This window comes from Typopeltis vanoorti, chromosome 15, assembly GCF_054136105.1.
Source record: "Typopeltis vanoorti isolate ZY-2024b chromosome 15, IOZ_Tvanoo_1.0, whole genome shotgun sequence".
Classification (NCBI taxonomy): Eukaryota; Metazoa; Arthropoda; class Arachnida; order Uropygi; family Thelyphonidae; genus Typopeltis; species Typopeltis vanoorti.
The window spans coordinates 37255571-37275905 of record NC_143563.1 but is presented as its reverse complement, the minus strand read 5'-3'; the positions used below and the strand labels follow the sequence as shown (position 1 = coordinate 37275905).

Genomic DNA, 20335 nt, shown 5'->3' with positions numbered 1-20335 from the left:
ATAGTCATTTCTCAGACGATCCTCTGTTCACACCGCACATCCACCTAAGCCTTCTCATCTCTGCTACCTCCATCCTGCTGGTTATTTTCCCTCAGGGCCACAGTTTCCATAGCATACGACTCAGGGTTTCCTAAACTGTGTTCCGCGGATGTCGACACCTCCTAGCGCGAGTCAAGGACGGAGGTATCTATTCTAGGAAACGTGCGGTCACAAGCAAGGTCATCGCGATGCGACGCGGCCCTGCACGCATGTAGCGTGCGCTGTCTCATTTTTGCGATGCGATACAGCCTGCTTCGGCGATAGTTGCGCGCTTAGCTTTACATTGAATATGAGAACGATGATACTCGACTAACCAAGGTATTTCATAGTAGGAAAAGTTTGGGAAACGCTGGCATACATCATAGCTGGTCTCACTACTGTCCCATAGATTTTGCCTTTTAGATTGATCGGCACCCTCTTCTTGCAAATCACTCCAGCCATCTCTCTCTCTCTCTACAATTCCTCCATCCCACTTCCTTCTCAAGATCTCCATCCTCTTCCACTGTTGAACCTAAGTATCCAAAGTCCATAACCTTCCTGATGACATTTCCTTCCAGCTACAGATCTGTCTCCAGGCCGCCGTCCACTTTGCAACACATACTCCGACTTACTTCTGCTCAGACTCATACCGCTCTTCCAGTACTTTCCATCTTTCTGGTTTAGCTGCCACTTCTCTTGAATCTGCACACAGCAAGATGTCATCCACATACATTGTCCAACGCGTGTCTTCTTTCACCTCCTCCGTCACATTATTAAACAGGAACGGACTTAATGCTGACCCTTGATACAAGCCAACTGTCACTTGAAAACTTCGTCCCAGGCAGGTTCGAACTCTTGTATTCACATTTCTGTACATCTCCTGCACCAACCTGATATATTTCTTCTCCCACAGACACCTCCAGCCTTCTTAACTTGCCACTATGTCATACGCTTTCTCCAGATCAATAAACACCAGATGTAGCTCCTGTTGTTTCTCTCAAAACTGTTCCATCATCTCCCGTAACCCAGAGATAGCTTCTGTCGTTGATAGACCAGACATGAAGCCAAATTGCTCCTTTGCAATCTCCCATCAAGAACCTTTTCTAGGATTTTCATTGTGTGGGACATCAACTTTATTCCTCTGTAATTCTTTCAGTCTTGTGTATCCCCTTTATCCTTGTAGATGGGACAAGAGCACTTTCCTTCCACTTCTCGGACATATTGTTGGCAAACTTTCATGAACAGGTCAATTCCCTCTTTCCTCCAGTGCCTTCCATGCCTCCACTGGGATCATATCAGGGCCCACCATTTTTCCATTCTTCATGGCCTCCTTCACTGCAACTCTGATGTTCTGTTCCATCCCTCATAAGGCTACCCATCTTCTTGCATGACTCCTCACATTTTCCTCATTCAAAAGTCCTTCAAAGTATATTCTCCATCTGTTTCTTATATCCACATCCCTTCATAATACTCTTCCTTCAGTCTTTGATCTGCCTCACATGTAAGATGTCCTTTGAGGCCTTATTTTACATTTTGCTAATCAATAAATTTTTCTCTGTCCTTCATTTCTAATTGATCATAAAGATCTTGATATGCCATGGCCTTTGCCTGCGTCACAACTCTCTTAGCTTCTTGCTTTCTCTGTCCTCTTTCATTCTTGAATCGTCCCACTTCTGCTTTGCCTTCCTGTTAGCCGTCACTGCTTCTTGTACATTATTCCACTACCAATCCTCCTTCTGCTCTCTAATCTTTCCAGATATCTCGCCAAGCATTTCGATTGCACAGCTTAGAATTGCTTTTTAATTATGTCTCCACCAATCTTGTACACTTTCTAGTCCATCCGAAATCCTCTCCAAGACCACTCCCTGAAACAGTTCCATGCACTCTCTCCATTTATGCAAAACCACTTGTCTTCATCCCATGGCTTCCAATGGTTCTTATCTTTGATCTTATTTTAATTTTAAAGTCTCTGCACAGCAGCCAGTGTTGCTGCACCACTTGATCTATTGGGATTACCTTACAATTTGCCACTTCCTTAAGATGTTTTCTTCTAGTCAAAATGTAGTCAATTTGTGAAGTTACCACTTCTAAATGTTATCAAATGTTCTTCCCTCCTGTAGAAAAACGAGTTCACAATTGCCAGATCAAACGCTACTGCAAAGTCCACAATCCTCTCTCCTTCCTGGTTCATCATTCCCACTCCATAGCCACCCTGCACCCTTTCACAGTTACTATTCTGTCTTCCTGTGCCTGTTCAAGTCTCCTACGACAATCATGATCTCCTTTTCTTCCAGTTCCCTCATTTCATCTAGCATGTTCCAGAACTCATCTTTTTCCTCTGCTGTACAGCCAACTCATGGGACACATATACATAAGACAACCACTTGCTCTTCTCCAAGCATGTTTCATTCACATGATCCTATTGTTCCTCCCACCTGCTTCCAATACTTTGCCCTTCATTCTGCAACATACCACACCACCATTTATTCCCTCTTTATTCACTCCAGGGTAGAACAATTTATACCCATTTCCCAGTTCCTTTGCGTTTTCCCCCCTTCTACCTTGTCTCCTGCACACATAAAATGTCAAACTGTCTCTTCCTCATCATGTCTGCCACCTCTCTTTCCCTTCTGGTGATGCTTCCAACATTCAATGTTCCCACTCACAACATTCTCTTCACCTGCTGGGCTCGCTTCTTTAACCGCATCTGACCTTGATGTGGTAGCCCTTTTTGCAGATATTTTAATTACAAAACAGGTGTCTCCAATACTATTTGAATATCTAGGATGGAGATGGCAAAATGAGAGACGAAAACAAGTATTAGTATAATAAAAAAAAACTGTGATAACATCAAGGACAAAGTACTCAGTGATTAATGTATCCACTCTCCATACAACAGACTAAGTTCAAATCCCACAAATCTCCTACCACAAGACAGTCACAAATGAGTTTCACTGCCCAATGTGACTATTTCCACTTATTGGAGGCCTGAATTGGCATGAAAAAGTTCCATGCAGGATTTCTGTACTATGTAAAAAATAAAAATACAAATATAAATATAAAAATACAAGAAACTTCAGCTCATTCATGTACTAAAAAAAAAAAAAAAACTTTTGTGCAAAGCAAGAAAGTCCACAGCAAGCACCAAGTAGTTTCACATACTTATGAGGCAGGGAAAAATGACAAGTAATGGAAGAATAGCAACATCTGGATAACTGTACCATGCAAAATAGGAAAAAAAAAAAGGTAGTAGTCTGTCATTCTGCTTATATCTGCATTTTGACATACAATCTAGCAAACCATAGAAATATTGCATAAGGAAAGATGCAAAAAAAAAAAAAAAGCACAAAGAATTTTGGGGTGAAAAGAAAGAATTAAGGACAATACAGGTAGTTTGGATGCTTTCTTAGGATGGACATGGATAGAATATCACAAAGTTTGAGAAAAAAAGATATGAAAGGACCAATGGTATAACAGCATGAAGAGAATCAGAGAAAGCAAATAAGAAAATGACTCAAGATTCCAGTCTGGTAAGCTCTCTCTCTCAGAAAAACCTCTACACCCTTCAGTGCAAGAGGAGTGATAAGTTTTTTTGTTTATTTTTTTTAACAAACTTTGTTTCAGTTCATGTTATCTCATCAAATCTTATAAAACAGGTCAATGCATTTCATCGATCTGTTTCGATATAATGTTGTGAGATGGCCAACCAGATTTGTTTGCACTGTGGATAAGATTTAATTGCTATAAGATAAAAGCACTATACCATTTTCTGTATGATTTATTTCATTATGGCACAAACATTACTTCTGGTTTTTTTCCAGGTGTCTTCATTTCTACACTTACTTGGGCTTGAGAAATGGCAACTCTGCATTCTCATTACATTTCCTTCACTACGAATCAAATTTGAAATGGCTTTAACTTACATCATTATCACAAACCACTGTTTATAAGCATTAGCTTTGGCTCTTGCTTAATTACATTGCTGACATGTTCATAATTACATCTGTATCTCAACACTGAAAAAATTCCTAAAATTTTTCAATGTTCAGGAGATATCTGGCCAAAAACATAATATTGAAAATTACAAGCTTCCAAATTTACTGAACCAACAACTTTTTTGTGTTTCTTCATTTCAAATACGTTTGTCCTTTGGAAGATTGTTCTCCAATGAATATAAAATTATGTACTTGGTTTAATCCTTTATCCAAGTGTAATCAAACCAAAGTTTGCACCTGAAGTATTTTCAGGACTGGGGAAACTCGTGGTAAAGGTGGTATAGGACTTCACATCACTTAATAGCTATAAGATAAAACCTTCCCTTACATAATGCTATGCAGTAAGAGAAGGTGGGAGCCAGACCCAGAGGTGATATCAAGATTGAAGTAATGCAGAAGCCATATTTTCCTATACGAGTTGCCAAAAAGGTGTCACACCTTATTTTTATAATACTCTGGATTAGAGATAGACAGTTGTTGAAAGTTTTTTCACTTGGTTATACTATACATTAAAGATACCAAGAAATTATATACTTGGTTTAATCCTTTATCCAAGTAAGAAAACCGAAGTCTACATGCAAGTGATGTGAAGTCATATACCACCTTTACCATGAGTTGCCGCAGTCCTGAAAATACTTCAGGTGCAAACTTTGGTTTGCTTACACTTGAATAAAGGATTAAATCAAGTATATAATTTTTGGTATCTTTAATTTATAGTATAACCAAGTGGAAAAACTTTCAACAACTATCTATCTCTAATCCAGAGTATTATAATAAGGTTTGACACCTTTCGGCAACTCGTATAGGAAAATATGATTCTGCATTACTTCAACCTTGGTATCACCTCTGAGTCTGGCTCCCAATGAAGGTCGAAACCAGTTGGTTTGATTCCGGGAGGAGCAGAGTTTTTGCTCCCTTAAGGTATTTGCCTTAGGAAGCTTTTGAGAATCCAGGGATTTGGATCTGTTGGGATAGCCTGTATTATTACGGCTTCCTTGGCTGATGATTTTCCTGGAATATGAGTGGTTCTACTTGGTGGTAGGGGAACCTGTCACCGACCAGAGCCGCTGCTGGGTTAAATGATCACTCAGGTCGCTCATTGTTGGGTGATCTGAGTGATCGCATGAGTTATTGGAGAGGTAACCCCACACTTAAACAGGGAAACCTGTCTGTGTAGTGGCCTTTCCCTTAATGCATAACATTATATATTTCTGCAAGGAGATGTGCTTTGCATTATGGGATACTAAGGCAAGTGATGTGAAGTTATATCACATTTACCACGAGTTGCCCCAGTCCTGAAAATACTTCAGGCACAAACTTTAGTTTGCTTATACTTGGATAAAGGATTAAACCAAGTATATAATTTCTTGGTATCTTTAATTTATAATACAACCAAGTGAAAAAAATTTTCAACATCCAATGAATATAATCTCCAGCCCATCAAGAAGCACATTAACAAATTCCTTTCTACTCTCTAATCACTTGCCAGCATACTGTACTGTTGTTATAGGTCTTGAGGACACACGTGTGGTGTCAATTTGAAAACAAAAAATAAAATAAAAATTACAAAACATTGTAAATTACACGTTTTACCCTAACATTTTCAACAAGATAAAGAACGGCTGGTTCAACAGAAATCTGTATTTGTATTAACTTAAATATTGCCAATATTAGATAGTAGTTTACTCTTAATTAGAAAACAATGACCATGCATAACAGACAACTCTAAAACCCAACAACAATAACAAAAAAACACAGGGTAAAGCAAGTAGACAAATATACAGAAGAGAAAATATTCATGATCTAAACCAGAGTTACCATTCAATAAAAATTTTTTTGAATCATCACAAAAATCTTAGAGTACACATTAATCTTTTTAAATTGCCAAGTATGTGTATTAAGGATCTTTCAATTGTAAGATAACCTACAATTTAGTCCTAAGCCTCTAGTGCTAGTTAAGTCTTTCCAAACTGCTTTAACTTGCAAGCAAAATAAGCATTAAATAAAATATTTAACATTTTAATGGATTTAAAAGCTGAGAGCCTTGTTATATTTTAAGCAAAGGGCTTCCATACATACGTTCACCATCTTACCAATGCATGACAAATGCAAACTCTCATTAAACAGGAAACCACTTGAACATGATGCAGCTTAGCCAAAGATAAACACCAAATAAAATTGCCAAATGTCATCCAATAAACAAATTCACATTAAAACAATGGCTAACTGACCATACAAAAATATTTTATTACACAGAAAAGTCATTAATTTTAGGCTAAAAGCCTCATGATAATATATATATATATATATATATATATATATATATGATACTAGTTACACATTATTACATGTCTGTAGGAAGGAAAAAAGGCTTAGTAAGGTTGTTGTTAGCTCAATTTCTGATTCTGTTCTGTAAATTTAGATTCTGAGTAACAATGTAGTAAGGCTGTTGACTGATGTCCTTTCATAGTTGCAAGTTAAAGAACAATGGTAATCCTCCATATGACTGGCAGATCTAGCAGCATTAGGAAACCCTCAACTTTTAACCATAACAAGTAGCAGCTTGACAGAATTCAAATAAAATTTTTTTATTTTTTATTTTTTTTAAGAGTTTGGCATTTAGACTTTTCTTATGTACTATATTTTATTTGGACCATACTTCATATTCTCTTTTCTTACTTTTAAAAATAAATACATATACTTGCAATTATATTCTATTATAAAAAATTGCTATTATTACAATATATATAGTTTTTTTAAAAAAAAGGATTATAAAACAATATACCATTTTATTTACTCTCTGCCTGAAACCTGAGAAATCTCAGAAACTGAGACACTTTAATTATTAAGAAATAAATGGAAACTGTAGGACTTGTTTCTGAATCAAATAAAAATTAGGCCTACAAATCAATTTTATCTTTATGAAAGTATTCAATAAAAGCTAACATAAAGGTATTTTGATTCTGTTGTTTTTTTTTTAATACAGAGTATAAAAATTAATATAATACAAACTAATGTTAACACTTGAGAAACAGTTTAAACAAAATTCTTAGCTGACACACAAAAACATTAAGAAAAAGCACTGTACATTTACATTAAAAGGGTAAGCTTAAGCCCTACTCATATATATAAATGTCCTAGAAAAATTTTACTTGGATTGTTGTTGCATGTGTTAACATTGAGTTTGGAAAACGGTAATGGTCCCTGAGCTGAAAAAGATAAGTAACACTATCTAGATGAAAAGTGTAGGTAGAAATCTTGTTTTGCAGAAAAACTTAACAAATTTCTCACAAAATGTTTAGAAATTTTTATTCAAAATTTCTCAGCCAAAACAAGAGAAAGATAGCAATATTACATAGTGCCTTAATATACAAAACTATGTCAAATGACGAAAGTAACAGTGATAAATTATATAATGCCACATACTTTTTTTTTTCCTGTTGAGCATTACTTTAGCATTAATTATCAGTATTATGACACTGATTATGACAATTATGATATTATGTGTATGTTGAGTATTATGGCTGCAATTGATAAATTGATCAAAACTTTCATGTGTATATTGAGCCATATTATTTTAGGTCTCTATTACACATCAGGTAATGAATGCTTGTCAACAAGCATAAATGTTTCCCATTTCTAGCAGAATATTTCCTATAACAAATCTTTCATAAAAGTATTAAATTTACAGATACTTTTTCAAAAAATAGAAATTAATACTTTTGAATAGTTTCTAAAGAAAACTGCAATATCTTTCTTTAAAACATGGAAAAATATAATTTAGGAAAACCTGCTTATAAAGACATCCCTGTCTATGCTAACATTGCTCATGCAGTCACATAAAACAGAGCTGTATTTTAGATATAATTAAAATTGTGCTTTAACAGTAAAATTTAACACCTTTCAAAAAATATGCATTTTTTGCAGCATTCATAGGAAGTACATAATTTCCAGTAAATGGAAACAAAAATAAAAACTGAACTCTTAATGTAAACTGTATTAAAATTTTAATACCAATTGAAAATTGTTACTCTTAATCAAGTTCTTTCATGTTATGCATAGCAATATATAAATAAAATTTTACATCAGCATACATTTTGTTATGTTACAATTTTTCATCTCATATGTACTGCTCACAGTGAGAAATGACCATGCTGGCACAGAAGTGAGATGTCCACAATTTACATTATGTATTCTTCTTCCAACTGGATGAGAGATGTCAATTAATTCTGAGTTTTCATTCTTCATTTTTTTTTTTTTCTGTTTACAAAATAAATACTTTTGAACAAATATCAAATTCCTGTAATAAAAAATACTCGGGGGAGAAAAGAAAGGCTAAAGCGGATTTCTTACATGTAGCCGGTTTGCTACTTGTGCTAAAAATTAACGCATAAGGTTAGAAATAGTGCGTGTGAAGATCTTGGTAATCCCTAGAATACCACTAGGAAATGAATACTGTACAAAATGTATAAAAACCACAGATTACTCCAAAATCATCTACACTATGTATACAAACAGCTTAGCTTAACCTCAAGAGAATGGGAAGAAAACCACCATTCACTAACTTTTGTTCTTCCTCTTGCTAATTTATTGGGCAGTACGCATTCAGAAGAAGAAATATCCAAAACTCATACCCACATGATACACTCACACATTTACACACATGCATACACACGTATAAAAAAGTTCTGCTTAGGCAGTTTTTTACCGTATTTTCTTGAAAACCAAAAATTGTATTTTACAATCCTTCCAGTGAAGAATAATTGTCCTACTGATGCAAACACACTAATGGAGACATTTCAGCATAAGTCGATAATTTTGCCTTATCCTTCCTTTTAGAGTCATACTCTCAGTATTTCAAGGCAGTTGTTATAACAAATAGCTATCCAATCTGGTTGAGTGCTTGCCCACTGAATCTGATTGATTTCTCCTTCTGCAGTATAAGCAAGAATAGGATCTTCAATGGCACGAGGCATCTGCTGAATGTCCCAAATGAGAGCCTGATGATCATCAGCTGATTAAAAGAAATATTAATATGTTTAAGTTTTCATGCAATTTTGTTCTGTAAAAAATAAACAAATAGAACATTTTTCTGTGTAACTAAGAACATTATCATATAAACCACATCTTTACTGCATTTTATCAGATTATTATTCACTAAACCAAGGGTTGGGAACAGTGACTCAATATGTTAAAACACGAATCTCATTTTTGTAGGCTGACAAAGAAAATAAAGGGAGCGATTCAAAAATATGATTTTCAAAGACTAATTGTATTACACAAAAATTGGGTTTTATTACTTAATGATTTGCCATGTTAAAATTACAAAACAATGAAAAATAAAATGCAAAATACCATACAAACACTAAACACAGAATTTAACTTTGTGCCATCTGAAATGCACGTTTCGTTATGAAAAAAACAGACTCCTCGAATTTGAGTATGAGCTATGCATATAAAAACACTATATTACAGCAAAATTAAAAATGCCAAGAAATCATATTCTTGGTTTCATCCTTTATCCAAGTGTAAGTAAAAGTTTGTGGGTGAAGTCACTTTGACTGGGCTACTTATAGAGGCTAATGACTTCACATCAATTACCTTAGTATCTTATAATGCATATATCCTTGCAGAAATGTATACTATGCATTATGGGAAGAGTGACCTTAGATCTCATCCCTTCTTAGCGTCATTCATTCTCAGCTTCCAAGGATGTCCTATTATCCTTTTCAAACTCACCATAAAAAGAAAAATTCCAGCAAATGAAATCCTGTGTGACAAAAGTTTGCAAGTCTCAATCGTATCCCTCTTCTTCCTCTTTGCTAGGGCCTACAAATTCTCAATCTGTCTTCATAATCAGTATTCCACAATCCTGATCATTAACATTCTCCTTTGCACTCTCTCCACTGTATCAGAATCATAACGGAAACCAGGAGACCAGACCTGCACACAGTCCAAGTAAGGTCTTCTTAAGGCCTTGTAAAGAGGCAAAATGACATCCTTATCTTTACATGTCAATGTTCATTTCAACATTGCAATTATCTTTTGAGTCATATTTGTAATTTTTGCTACATGGCTTCTGAACTTCAACTTCTTATCTACTAATCTTCCATGATTCCTAGCCTAATCAAGCAAATATAATACAACACTTGATATCTAATCACACCCAAGTGCATGACTATATTTACTGACACTGAACTGACATCCATATTCCCATGCCCACAATTCCAACCTATTTAAATCATTATGCAAGTACTACATATCAGCTGCACTCCAGATTATCCTATCTTTACATCATCATCAAATGGCTATATGTCACATGTCAAATCCTTCCCAATGTCATTAATGTGCAGACTGAATAACAGACCAAGTACTGATCCTTGCGGTACATCACTGGTTACCTCAAATTTTGCAGACTCACATCCCCAAATATATCATTTTTTGATATGTTTCATCCATCTCCTATCTATGCTAATATTTTATAATCCAAACCCATATTCTCGAATTTATGTAACAGTCTTCCATGCTGTATTCTGTCAAAAGCCTTAGCAAAATCCAAAAGTTCACAATGTATCCATTCCTCTTGTCTAGTTCAATGGTAACATTGTTATATAATGTGGGCAAGTTGCTAAAACATGACCTTCCCTTAGTATACCCATACTGTTCATTGCAAAGTAGATTCTCTGTCAATCCATTTCTGAATGTAAGCTCTAACCAACTCTTCCAAAATATTCACCACCACTCCTGAAATTTCAGATAGGAAAATAACTATTCATCACCAGTGATAGCAAATTCAATTTTACAATTTTACAAAGAAAATAGTTAACCTACTGCAAATGAATTTGCTTTATACATAGTTCAATGTCTGTCAAATGTGGCAGTATTCTTTTAGTTATAAAATTACACTGGAATTCAAATTGTAATGACTTACAAAACGACTACTATATATATTAATATATTCATATGCTCATCAACAAAACAAAGGCAGCAAAGTATCTAACGTGAAAGATTCTTTTATAGGCAGAGAGAGAAAAAAACCAAATTGGTTTTACTTAGTCTAAAATAAGAAGAAATAAACAATAAGCAGCATTAAAAAAACTCAAGTGGCTGAAATAAATGAATAAATAAGATGAGATTCTCACACATGCACTGACTGACAACTTTATTAACTAACCTTTTATTATTGGCCTTTTAAAAAAATAAATAAATTGGCCACTGTTAACCAAAAATCCATCAGTAAACTATAATGTTCCTGAGGATAGTAACACCAAAATTATTTTAAGAATTTGGTAGGGTTTTTTTTTATATTTTTTTTTAATGGATAACATATTGCAACTTGATTTGTTTATATTACCACGTATACTAGTTTTGGTTCTGAAGATCCAAAACTAGTATACGTGTAATTAAATAATTATTACGACTTATAAAGGCAGTGTTAGTTATTTTTTATTACATCAGTTTTTTTTTGTTGGAAAAAAAAAATATTGTGTAACATAACTATTAAATACTACAATAACACTAATTTCGTGCAGGACTTTTAGATCAATTACTTATGCTTGACCAAATTAAAGCAATAGAAAAAATGTGGATGATTTTGTGAAATTCATCAAGATATTTTAAGGAACACTAAAAACCAGTTTAGATGGGAATGATAATTTTTATACAACAGTTTTTATATGTGGTGTCACTATAAATCAAAATAAAATAAATCCACTAACACCTTTTACTCCACTTGGGTTTAGACAAGACTATTAAAACCTTATGTGTCACTGTGGATCGTAAATACTTTTTATTACAATATTTTTATTTTCAGCTAAAAAAAAAGCGTTCACCGGCTTATGTAAGTGATATTAATTCATTTTACATAACTGTGTGTGTGTGTATATATAGTTTTCACCACCAAAAGAAAAATAGTATTAATATTATCATTATTATGAGAGACCATCCCTTTACTTCTTTTACCACACATGGCATTAATGTGCTAAAAACTTTTGCAACCTTTGGTGCGCAACATGGACATAAAAAAATATGTATCTATTTAATATATCTTTGGTGCCTTGAATATCCTAGTACTGGATAGAATTAGATATTAATCCTAATTTAGTTTTTTTTTTTTAACATGTTGAGCCCATACACGAGAGGTTGGTTAATCAACCTATAGTGCATTAATACCATGTATAGGTAGTGCAGTTGGGAAAAGCCTGTATATATTGCATTCCTTAGGAAACACATCAGGGAGAAGACTTCCACAATACAGCAGTAACAGAGATGGAGGAAGAAAAGAAACTTATTCTGTGAGTTCAAGGTGTACTGTGAAGGGATGTATGGTAGCTGCATGTGTTCCAACAGACTTAGTACTGAATGGGGGAATTCTTGGTGTTATTTCAAATCAACATTTCCTATGGAAATATTTAAATACACATATTGCAGAAGCCAAACGTCCATGCGATGTGGGAGAGGGCGAGTTGGTAAGAGAAGGGTCATTAATAAGTCTAATTGCTCTCTTCTGTATTGAGTCGAGCATTTTGAGAGAGCTTTTAGGGGCCCCCACTCCAAATGTGAGAACAATATTCAATAGCTGGGTGGATTTGTGATTTGTACAAGTTTAACAGCTGTTCACAGATGAAGTAACGTCTTGAGCGAAAGAGAAATGCTAATTTTTTAGAAGCTGAGGATGCAATGGCTGTGATGTGTTTATGCCAGCAGAGGCTTGAATGTCTAAGGGATTCCAAGAAGAGAAATCTCATCTTGTTTGGAAATTTGAGTGTGTTTTCAAAAATAATACTGGGAGAAAATGGTTCTTTTTTTTTTGTGAGAAATAAGACAGAACTGGGTTTTACTAGCAATGAAATTGATGAGGTTATCTGAACCCCACAGGAGAATTAAGTAGTAGGAAACACAATGAGATGTAGGTAGCAGAATAGAGTAGAATGCCTTGGAGGCGTATGTAATAATTCCACCTCCCCCCTTATTCTATGCTACTTTTCAGGTAATAGGAATGGCCTCTCACAGTGACTCGGTTTGGATAATAGGCGGCTGTAGCCTTTCAAAGAAAGTTGCGAAGCACTTTTACATCAGCCAAATCTGAATTGGAATGATTCTCTCTCTCTCTCAAAAGTTTGGAGATTCTCATTTTACGTAACCATCAAAAATAGTTTTTAATAATATTATTTATTAATTTCTGCACATGGTGACAGTTTTTAATTGGTAAACCACCGAACGTATGTACCTTGTTTCACATTTCTTTGATTTGCTTGTTTCTATGCACTGATGATGTGTACTGTTATTTTCAGTACAAAATATCTGTACTTTCATTTCAATAAAGTTAATGGTTATCGAGTAATCTGTTGTTTGTGTAGTATATTACAGAGCAGAGACTGAGGAGAACAATAAGCCAACAGAAATAGCGTAATGCGCTACTTTGTTTCTATACTAATGCTTTGGAGTATTGGGGAGGGAAGGAGGGGGTTGAGTTAGCAGCCTTGATAGTTTCAAATATCCAAAGATACTGTAGCTAGTGAAATATGGTTGAAGGATATAGCACATTTTAGGACAAATGAAGAAGTTATTTATGACAGATGATCTACCAGAAGTTTCCATCATAAGTCATAATAAGTTTCTAAAATGACAGCATAAGATTCTATCAGCAAAGTGGATATTAGATTCAGCATTATTTCAAAGCCAAATGTAGAAACTATGAAAGTTTTGCAAGTTAAGTTTGACCAGAGAGCTTACAGGAATACATTCTGAGGCATTCACGAGTTGCCTCAGTACAGACTACTTAAAAGACATAAGTGCTGCCCAAGCATCTATATATTCGCCTTTTATTAGTCCATTTTGATAAGATTTCACTGGCCTGACAGCTGCTTCAAACTGGTTGGTTCTCTTCAGAGATCTGGCAGAAACCTTAAGAGAGCAAAAACTCTTATTCAGTACTAAGAGAAGTGCCTATGTCTTTTAAGTAGTCTTCACCAAGGCAACTCGTGAATGTAGGGAAGTGTATTTCTGTAAGCAGTCAACTTAACTTACGAAACTTTCATAGTTTCTATATTTGCAATTGAAACAATGCTGGATTTAATATCCACTTTGCTTATATAATTATGCATTGCCAAACTAACCTTTTGGCTCTTTATTTTAGTAATTAAGATTCTATCATTTTATAAACCCTTGGTCAGACGGTTTATGGAAAAGTTGCCCCCAGCATCCCCCCCCCCCCCTGTAGATAATGAGTAGGTTACAAAAATATAAATACAGTCAACTCTCGATAACTCGAATTTTTAATGAAGTCCCAGCCCCTTTAGTGGGGATTCAATGTTAAACTCTCTCGATTACTCGAACCGAACTTCCAGTAACTCTAACTTTTCTGAACAAATTTTTAAAATTACATTCGTGTACAAATTGTCACGTAGCTTTTAAACTAATTTCTCCCCTTTTGTATGGCTTCAGGGTTCTCTTTCCATTGTGAAAGTATTAACTGGAACTGTTAATCCTTTCACAATGGAAAGAATACATACTTGATCACGAGGGCGATAGTTACGTGGTTAGTGATGGACATGGGGAGAGGGAACAGTGGACAGCGCGCGCTTGCTGTTTTCGCCGCCTCATTATCAGCGGTGCATCACGTGAACAAGCTGAGTGACGCAGGCAGTGCAATATCTACATATTATTTTTGCATCTTGATTAATTAATCCTGTGTGTACAATGACAAAAAAGTGTTCCATCAATAATAGGCAAAAGAAAATTGGTAGATGATGACAACCACATTTACGTGTTTTCAAAGAGAACTGTAGATGAACAACATGGAATCTGGGTTTGTGAAAAACGTTCCACCTGCAATGGGCATGCTTGGACAGAAGGTTTGGAAGGCCCCAGTTGTGAAAGTGGTAACAATGCATAACCATGCATCTCAAGTTGCAAGGTTGGAAGCACTGCAATTGATTGGTCAAATACAGCAATATGCAAAAACCACGAATGAACAGCCACAGCAAATTGTTGCATCAGTAATTGCAGAGGCTCATGCCAATGTCGTGGCATTACTTCCTAAAAAGGATTCGTCATTGATGCAACAATGGTACTCCTGCTTTACTGAGTCCTGAGACTCAGTAAAGCAGGACCTAGTAATCTCACAAAATTATCAATCTCCAGGACCTAGTAATTTCACAAAATTATCAAGAAATTATTATCAATGGCAATGTACAACAGCTTTTGATGTATGATTCTCAGGACGAACTGCTCCCTGGTGACATGCTTATTTTTTCCACTAGTAACAATCTTTAGTTATTAGCAAGTAGCCAGGAGGGGTTTTCTGATGCAACTTTTAGCACAGTACCCACACATTTCCAGCAGCTTTATACAATTCATGTGGTTCAATTAAATGCAGTTATTCCAGTGGTCTACAAGCTTCTGCCAAACAAAACTCATTTGTTTTGCAGAGTTTGTATGGCAAAACTCGTGCCACGTACGTCAAGTTGCTTCAAGAAGTTAAAAATCTACAACCAGGTCTCCAACCCCAGCGACTTATGAGAAATTTCAAACAAAGTGCCATGCAAGCCTTCCAACAAGAATTTCCTAGTATTGTAAAATACCTACCGGTTGTTTTTTTCATCTTTCCCAAAGCGAAAGGTACAGAATGAAGGTTTAAAAGCCTGATACAAACAAGACCATGAATTTGCTCATTGGATTCGAATGATTCTGGCATTGGCATTTATTCCTCCTGCTAACGTTATTCAAGCATTTGAAGATTTAGTTGAAGCTGATGACTTCCATTGAAGCTATGGTGATTGTAAACTACTTTGAAGATACATAGAGTGGAAGAAGACAACAGAGAGGCCAGCAATTACCCATTTTTGCCATCGAATTGTGGAATGTTTACACACGAACACTGAATGATCAGCAACGTACCAACAATGGCGTGGAGGGGTGGCACAGGGGATTTCAGGAAACTTGTGCTACTTTATTCCCAAATATTTCGCGATTCATTGCTTCTTTAAAGAAACAACATGGGCTGCACAATTTCGAAATTACACAACTAATTGCTGGTAATTCAGGCGATCAAAGAAACAAGAAGTATGCTGCAATTTCTGTTGGAATCAAAACAATAGTCCAAGATTTTTAAAAATCGTAATGTAATTGATTACCTTAGAGACATTGCATACAACTTCGAGTTTTAAACAATAATAATGTGCATTTATTATATTAAAACAAAATAAATTAGAATTAAAAAAAAATTAGGTGTATTATTTACATTTTTGTAGCTTACTCATTATCTACAGGGGGCGAAATGTGCTGGGGGCGACTTTTCCGGATCCCTGGTCAGACTACATCTCAATGACTACTGTGAACAAATCTGATCACCTGGATTTCATGTAGATGAGGCAACTTTAGAAAGGTGCAGATATCAAAGATAATATTAGGATTCAGGAATGTCAGATACAACAAGTGACTGAGAAATGTAATCTACAGTTTGGCAGACAAGAAAACAATATAGCTAAGATAAGATGTGGGAGGTATTTATCAAATGGACAACAGGTTTTCTACAGAATAGAATAAAGGGAAGTGGGCAGAACAAGAATTCATTCCTGAAAGAAGCTGCATGATGGTGTGGTGGGCAAATGGACTGAAAAGTAGGTTTTTTCCATGGAATGCATTGTCTGGATGTGATGTACACACAGTGAATTATTTTAAGATGTGGCACAACTAACTTTTGGGAGAGAGAAGATCTCCCATGATGAGCATCTCCATAGAGATAGCATGATAATTTTTCAATGATAGGTGCAATGATCATTAAATGCATCCAAGAGCAAAGGTTTCATGGTCATTCTAGCATCCTTAAAAATGTGACATAAGCCATTACAGAAAGAAGAGTGGCTAAAAATGAAGACCTGCTTCAACAACTCACAAACTGCCGTAATTACTGTGTTCAATCATAACTATATTTTTAAAGGAAATTACAAGGTAGACTAATATTAATTACAATCAATTCAATTAATATTTCAGTAAAATCATACTGCCATCAGAAAACACAGTACAATATGTGCGGGCAGACACTAAACTGGTAAATGAGGCTAAAACATGGTAATCAAAATGAGCTGTAAGTCCTCAATAATGTACCCTAGGGGGCTAAAATGGGTATCTTTGGCTGGTGAGCTGAAGTGCAGGGAATGAGCAATTCCCAATTTTGGGGGAACTTCATGCCACCAAATTTGTTGACATTAGGGTAGTTTCTTAAGGAATGCTCTCTTATATTTGCTGCAATGGAGTAGCTTTTTTCCAGCGTATCCTGTAACGGTGTCCAAAGCATAGTCAGCAAGTTTTTAGTAGCTGTAGTAGTGGAAACAGATATAGTTCTTGTGCTCAGCAATTTTGATGTTGGCTATCCTGCTGCCTATTTGGCCATAAGATAGTTTACAACTGCAAGGGACCTGGTGAACACCTGGAGAGTCTAGGGATTGTGGCTGGTCTTTGGTGGATTGGATAAGGGATGCCAATTATATATATATGTGTGTGTGTGTGTGTGTGGTTCATAAATGGTCCTAAAGTTGCATTTTTTTTTTAAGGATTTTTGCTAGTTTTTCAGATGTGCCTTGGATATAATAATGCAGAATGGAGAATAGCAGTCATAAGATAGCAAGAATGTGTAGGAAGCAAGGTCTGGAATATGTGGATGTCTGGATATATTTGAGGATAGAAAAGAGCTGTATGCAAGAGATGGACTACATTTCAATGCAGAAAGATGAAGGAATCTAGAGAGACTGTTATTTTTTCCTAGGTAAGTGAGCATGTCGGGGCAAGGAAACTAGAACTACAAGGGTGGAACGTAGGAGGGGTGGCCTCACGTGGGGATAATGGCTTGAGAAATGAGAGTGGGGACACTATATTGCAGAGCCAAGTGGAGTATGAGGGGGGAGAGACTGGCAATGCACTAGTTTTTCTATATACAAATGCTAGGAGCATCACGAATAAAAGGAATGAGTTTGTGGCAATAATTGACTCAGTCTATCCACAGATTGTTGGCATCAGTGAAACTTGGTTAACTAATGAGGATGTTCTAACAGGAATAGAAATTGAAGGGTATAGCATTTTTTGGTAGGATAGGGAAGGTAAATGTGGCAGTAGAGTGTTACTCATGATAAGAGATGAACTGTGCTCTCATGGTGGAGAATCATGATGGAAATAACACTAATGTTGCTATAGGTCAGGGACTATAGACCATGATGAGTAGGAAATATTTAGGCAAATTAGTTCAGTAAGTGCAAAGTGAATGATCATTATGGGAGACTTCAACTATAGCAATATAAACTGTGCAGAAAAGGCAGCATGTGGTGGAGGGAACATGAGGATCAAAAGTTTCAGTAAATAAGTATTTAGGGTTCGGTGCTGGTTTATATTCATGTTACACTTTAATGGAATAATCACATCACAATAAGTTGGATTATTTCAATATTTCATCTCAGTAACAGAGACATCTTCATGAATACAATGTTAAAATTGTAATAACATATACACAGATATACACAAGAAACAACAAGTGGAAGAAATGGAGACTAAAGTTATATGAGGGAGGGAGCACCCTCTATGGGTGTGCAATTGAAATGCGGGAGAAATATAAAAAATAATAATAATGAATAATAACTAAATATTTATTTAGCTCCTAATATTTTTCTAGTTCTTTAACAATTAGTGAAAACAATTTAAATTGTAATGGACATGAAAACTAGTTTTAGTACCTAATTTTGGTACCCTCTACTTAGATAAAAAGAAGTTTTTAAGTGTTAAATTGGAGCTGATCTTAAAATGACTAATACTCAGATGGTAAATCACAGCCACACTTATTGATATTTGAAGAGTGTTTTCATTACTATTATCGACTCTAAAACAGATTTTCAGTGATTCTGTATAGCACTTTGGTTTTCTTCCATTAATGCTATGTAAAGAGGCTATCAAAAAGCATAGTCTGCTTGCTGTACCAATGAGTAACAAATGCTCTTTGAGGTCAATGTTAATTTAGCTTTTGATATGTCTATAGCAATTCATAGGTGAAAGGCACTTCATATATTCCCAAATGTGATTGAGGATACAGTTTTTCCTTGTGAATGAATGATGGTGAATGGGTAGCATTCAGTATTTTATAGGAGTTATATTCATTAGTTTAAAACACATGGCAAAGGGAGGCGAGTTGAGTGGCAAGGCTGCATCATCAGAAGAAATACGTGGGCAGGTTTGGAAAGTTCTTATAAACACCTAAAACAAAAAGAAAGAACATATCTTATATATATATATTCATGTAAAATTTTTACATGAATCTTGAACAGACATTAAATTACAAGTCAATAGATATTTGTTGGTGGTGACTTTAATGCCAAAATAGTATATGGAAAAGGAAAAAAAGAAGTTTGTAGGTCCAAATGGCCTGGGAGAAAGAAATAGAAGATGGGAGAGATTAGCTGAATTTGCTGCAGATGAACAACTGTTTCTCATGAACACTTTTTTCAACAAACACCCAGGAAGAAGATGGACTTGGCAATCACTGAATGGAGACACACAAAAATGAAACTGACTACATTTTAACAGACTGTAAAAGACTGGTACAAAATGTTGGTACAATAGGCAAAACATACTTCAACATATTGAAAGATGTTGAAAGTTTATTTTTCACTTGGTTAGAGTATAATAAATTTAGTTTAATCCTTTATCCAAGTGTCAGCAAACAAAGTTTACGCCTGAAAATATCTTCAGGACTGGGGTAAGGTGGTACAACATCACAGCACACCTTGCAAAGGTGGAGCAAGCTACCAGACTCAGTATCTCCTATAATGCAAAACACATCTCCTTGCAGATATGTCTAATGTTATGCATTAAGGGAAGGGCCACAACCCAGACTAGTTTCGACCTTTATTGAGGTCTCTTCAGTGGGAGCCAGGCCCAAGTGGAGATAGGTCATCTACCTATAGGAGTTGCCAAATGGTGTGCCACCCTTTTTTAATAAATTACTCTGGATTTAGAGAAAGATAGAGAAAGATTGCAGATATTTCTAATGTTATGCATTAAGGGAAGGGCCACAACCCAGACTAGTTTCGACCTTTATTGAGGTCTCTTCTGTGGGAGCCAGGCCCAAGTGGAGATATCAGGCTGAAGCATTAGCAGGTCATCTCTACTTATAGGAGTTGCCAAATGGTGTGCCACCCTTTTTTTAATAAATTACTCTGGATTTAGAGAAAGAAGTTGAAAATTTATTTTTCACTTGGTTAGAGTATAATAAATTTAGTTTAATCCTTTATCCAAGTGTGAGCAAACAAAGTTTGTGCCTGAAAATATCTTCAGGA

General features: G+C 35.5%; 1 protein-coding gene across 6 annotated transcripts in view; it reads right to left on the bottom strand.

The window, feature by feature from the left end:
* Positions 1-7296: 7296 nt before the first annotated feature.
* Positions 7297-20335, bottom strand: part of wap (DDB1 and CUL4 associated factor wap) — a 292568-nt gene continuing 279529 nt past the window's right edge. For all 6 annotated transcript variants that reach the window (XM_090404556.1, XM_090404554.1, XM_090404560.1 and 3 more), the window contains one exon: positions 7297-9027. In XM_090404556.1, coding sequence (XP_090260682.1) covers positions 8855-9027 — 173 coding nt within the window. In that variant the 3' untranslated portion in view covers positions 7297-8854. The remainder of the gene's footprint in view (positions 9028-20335) is intronic.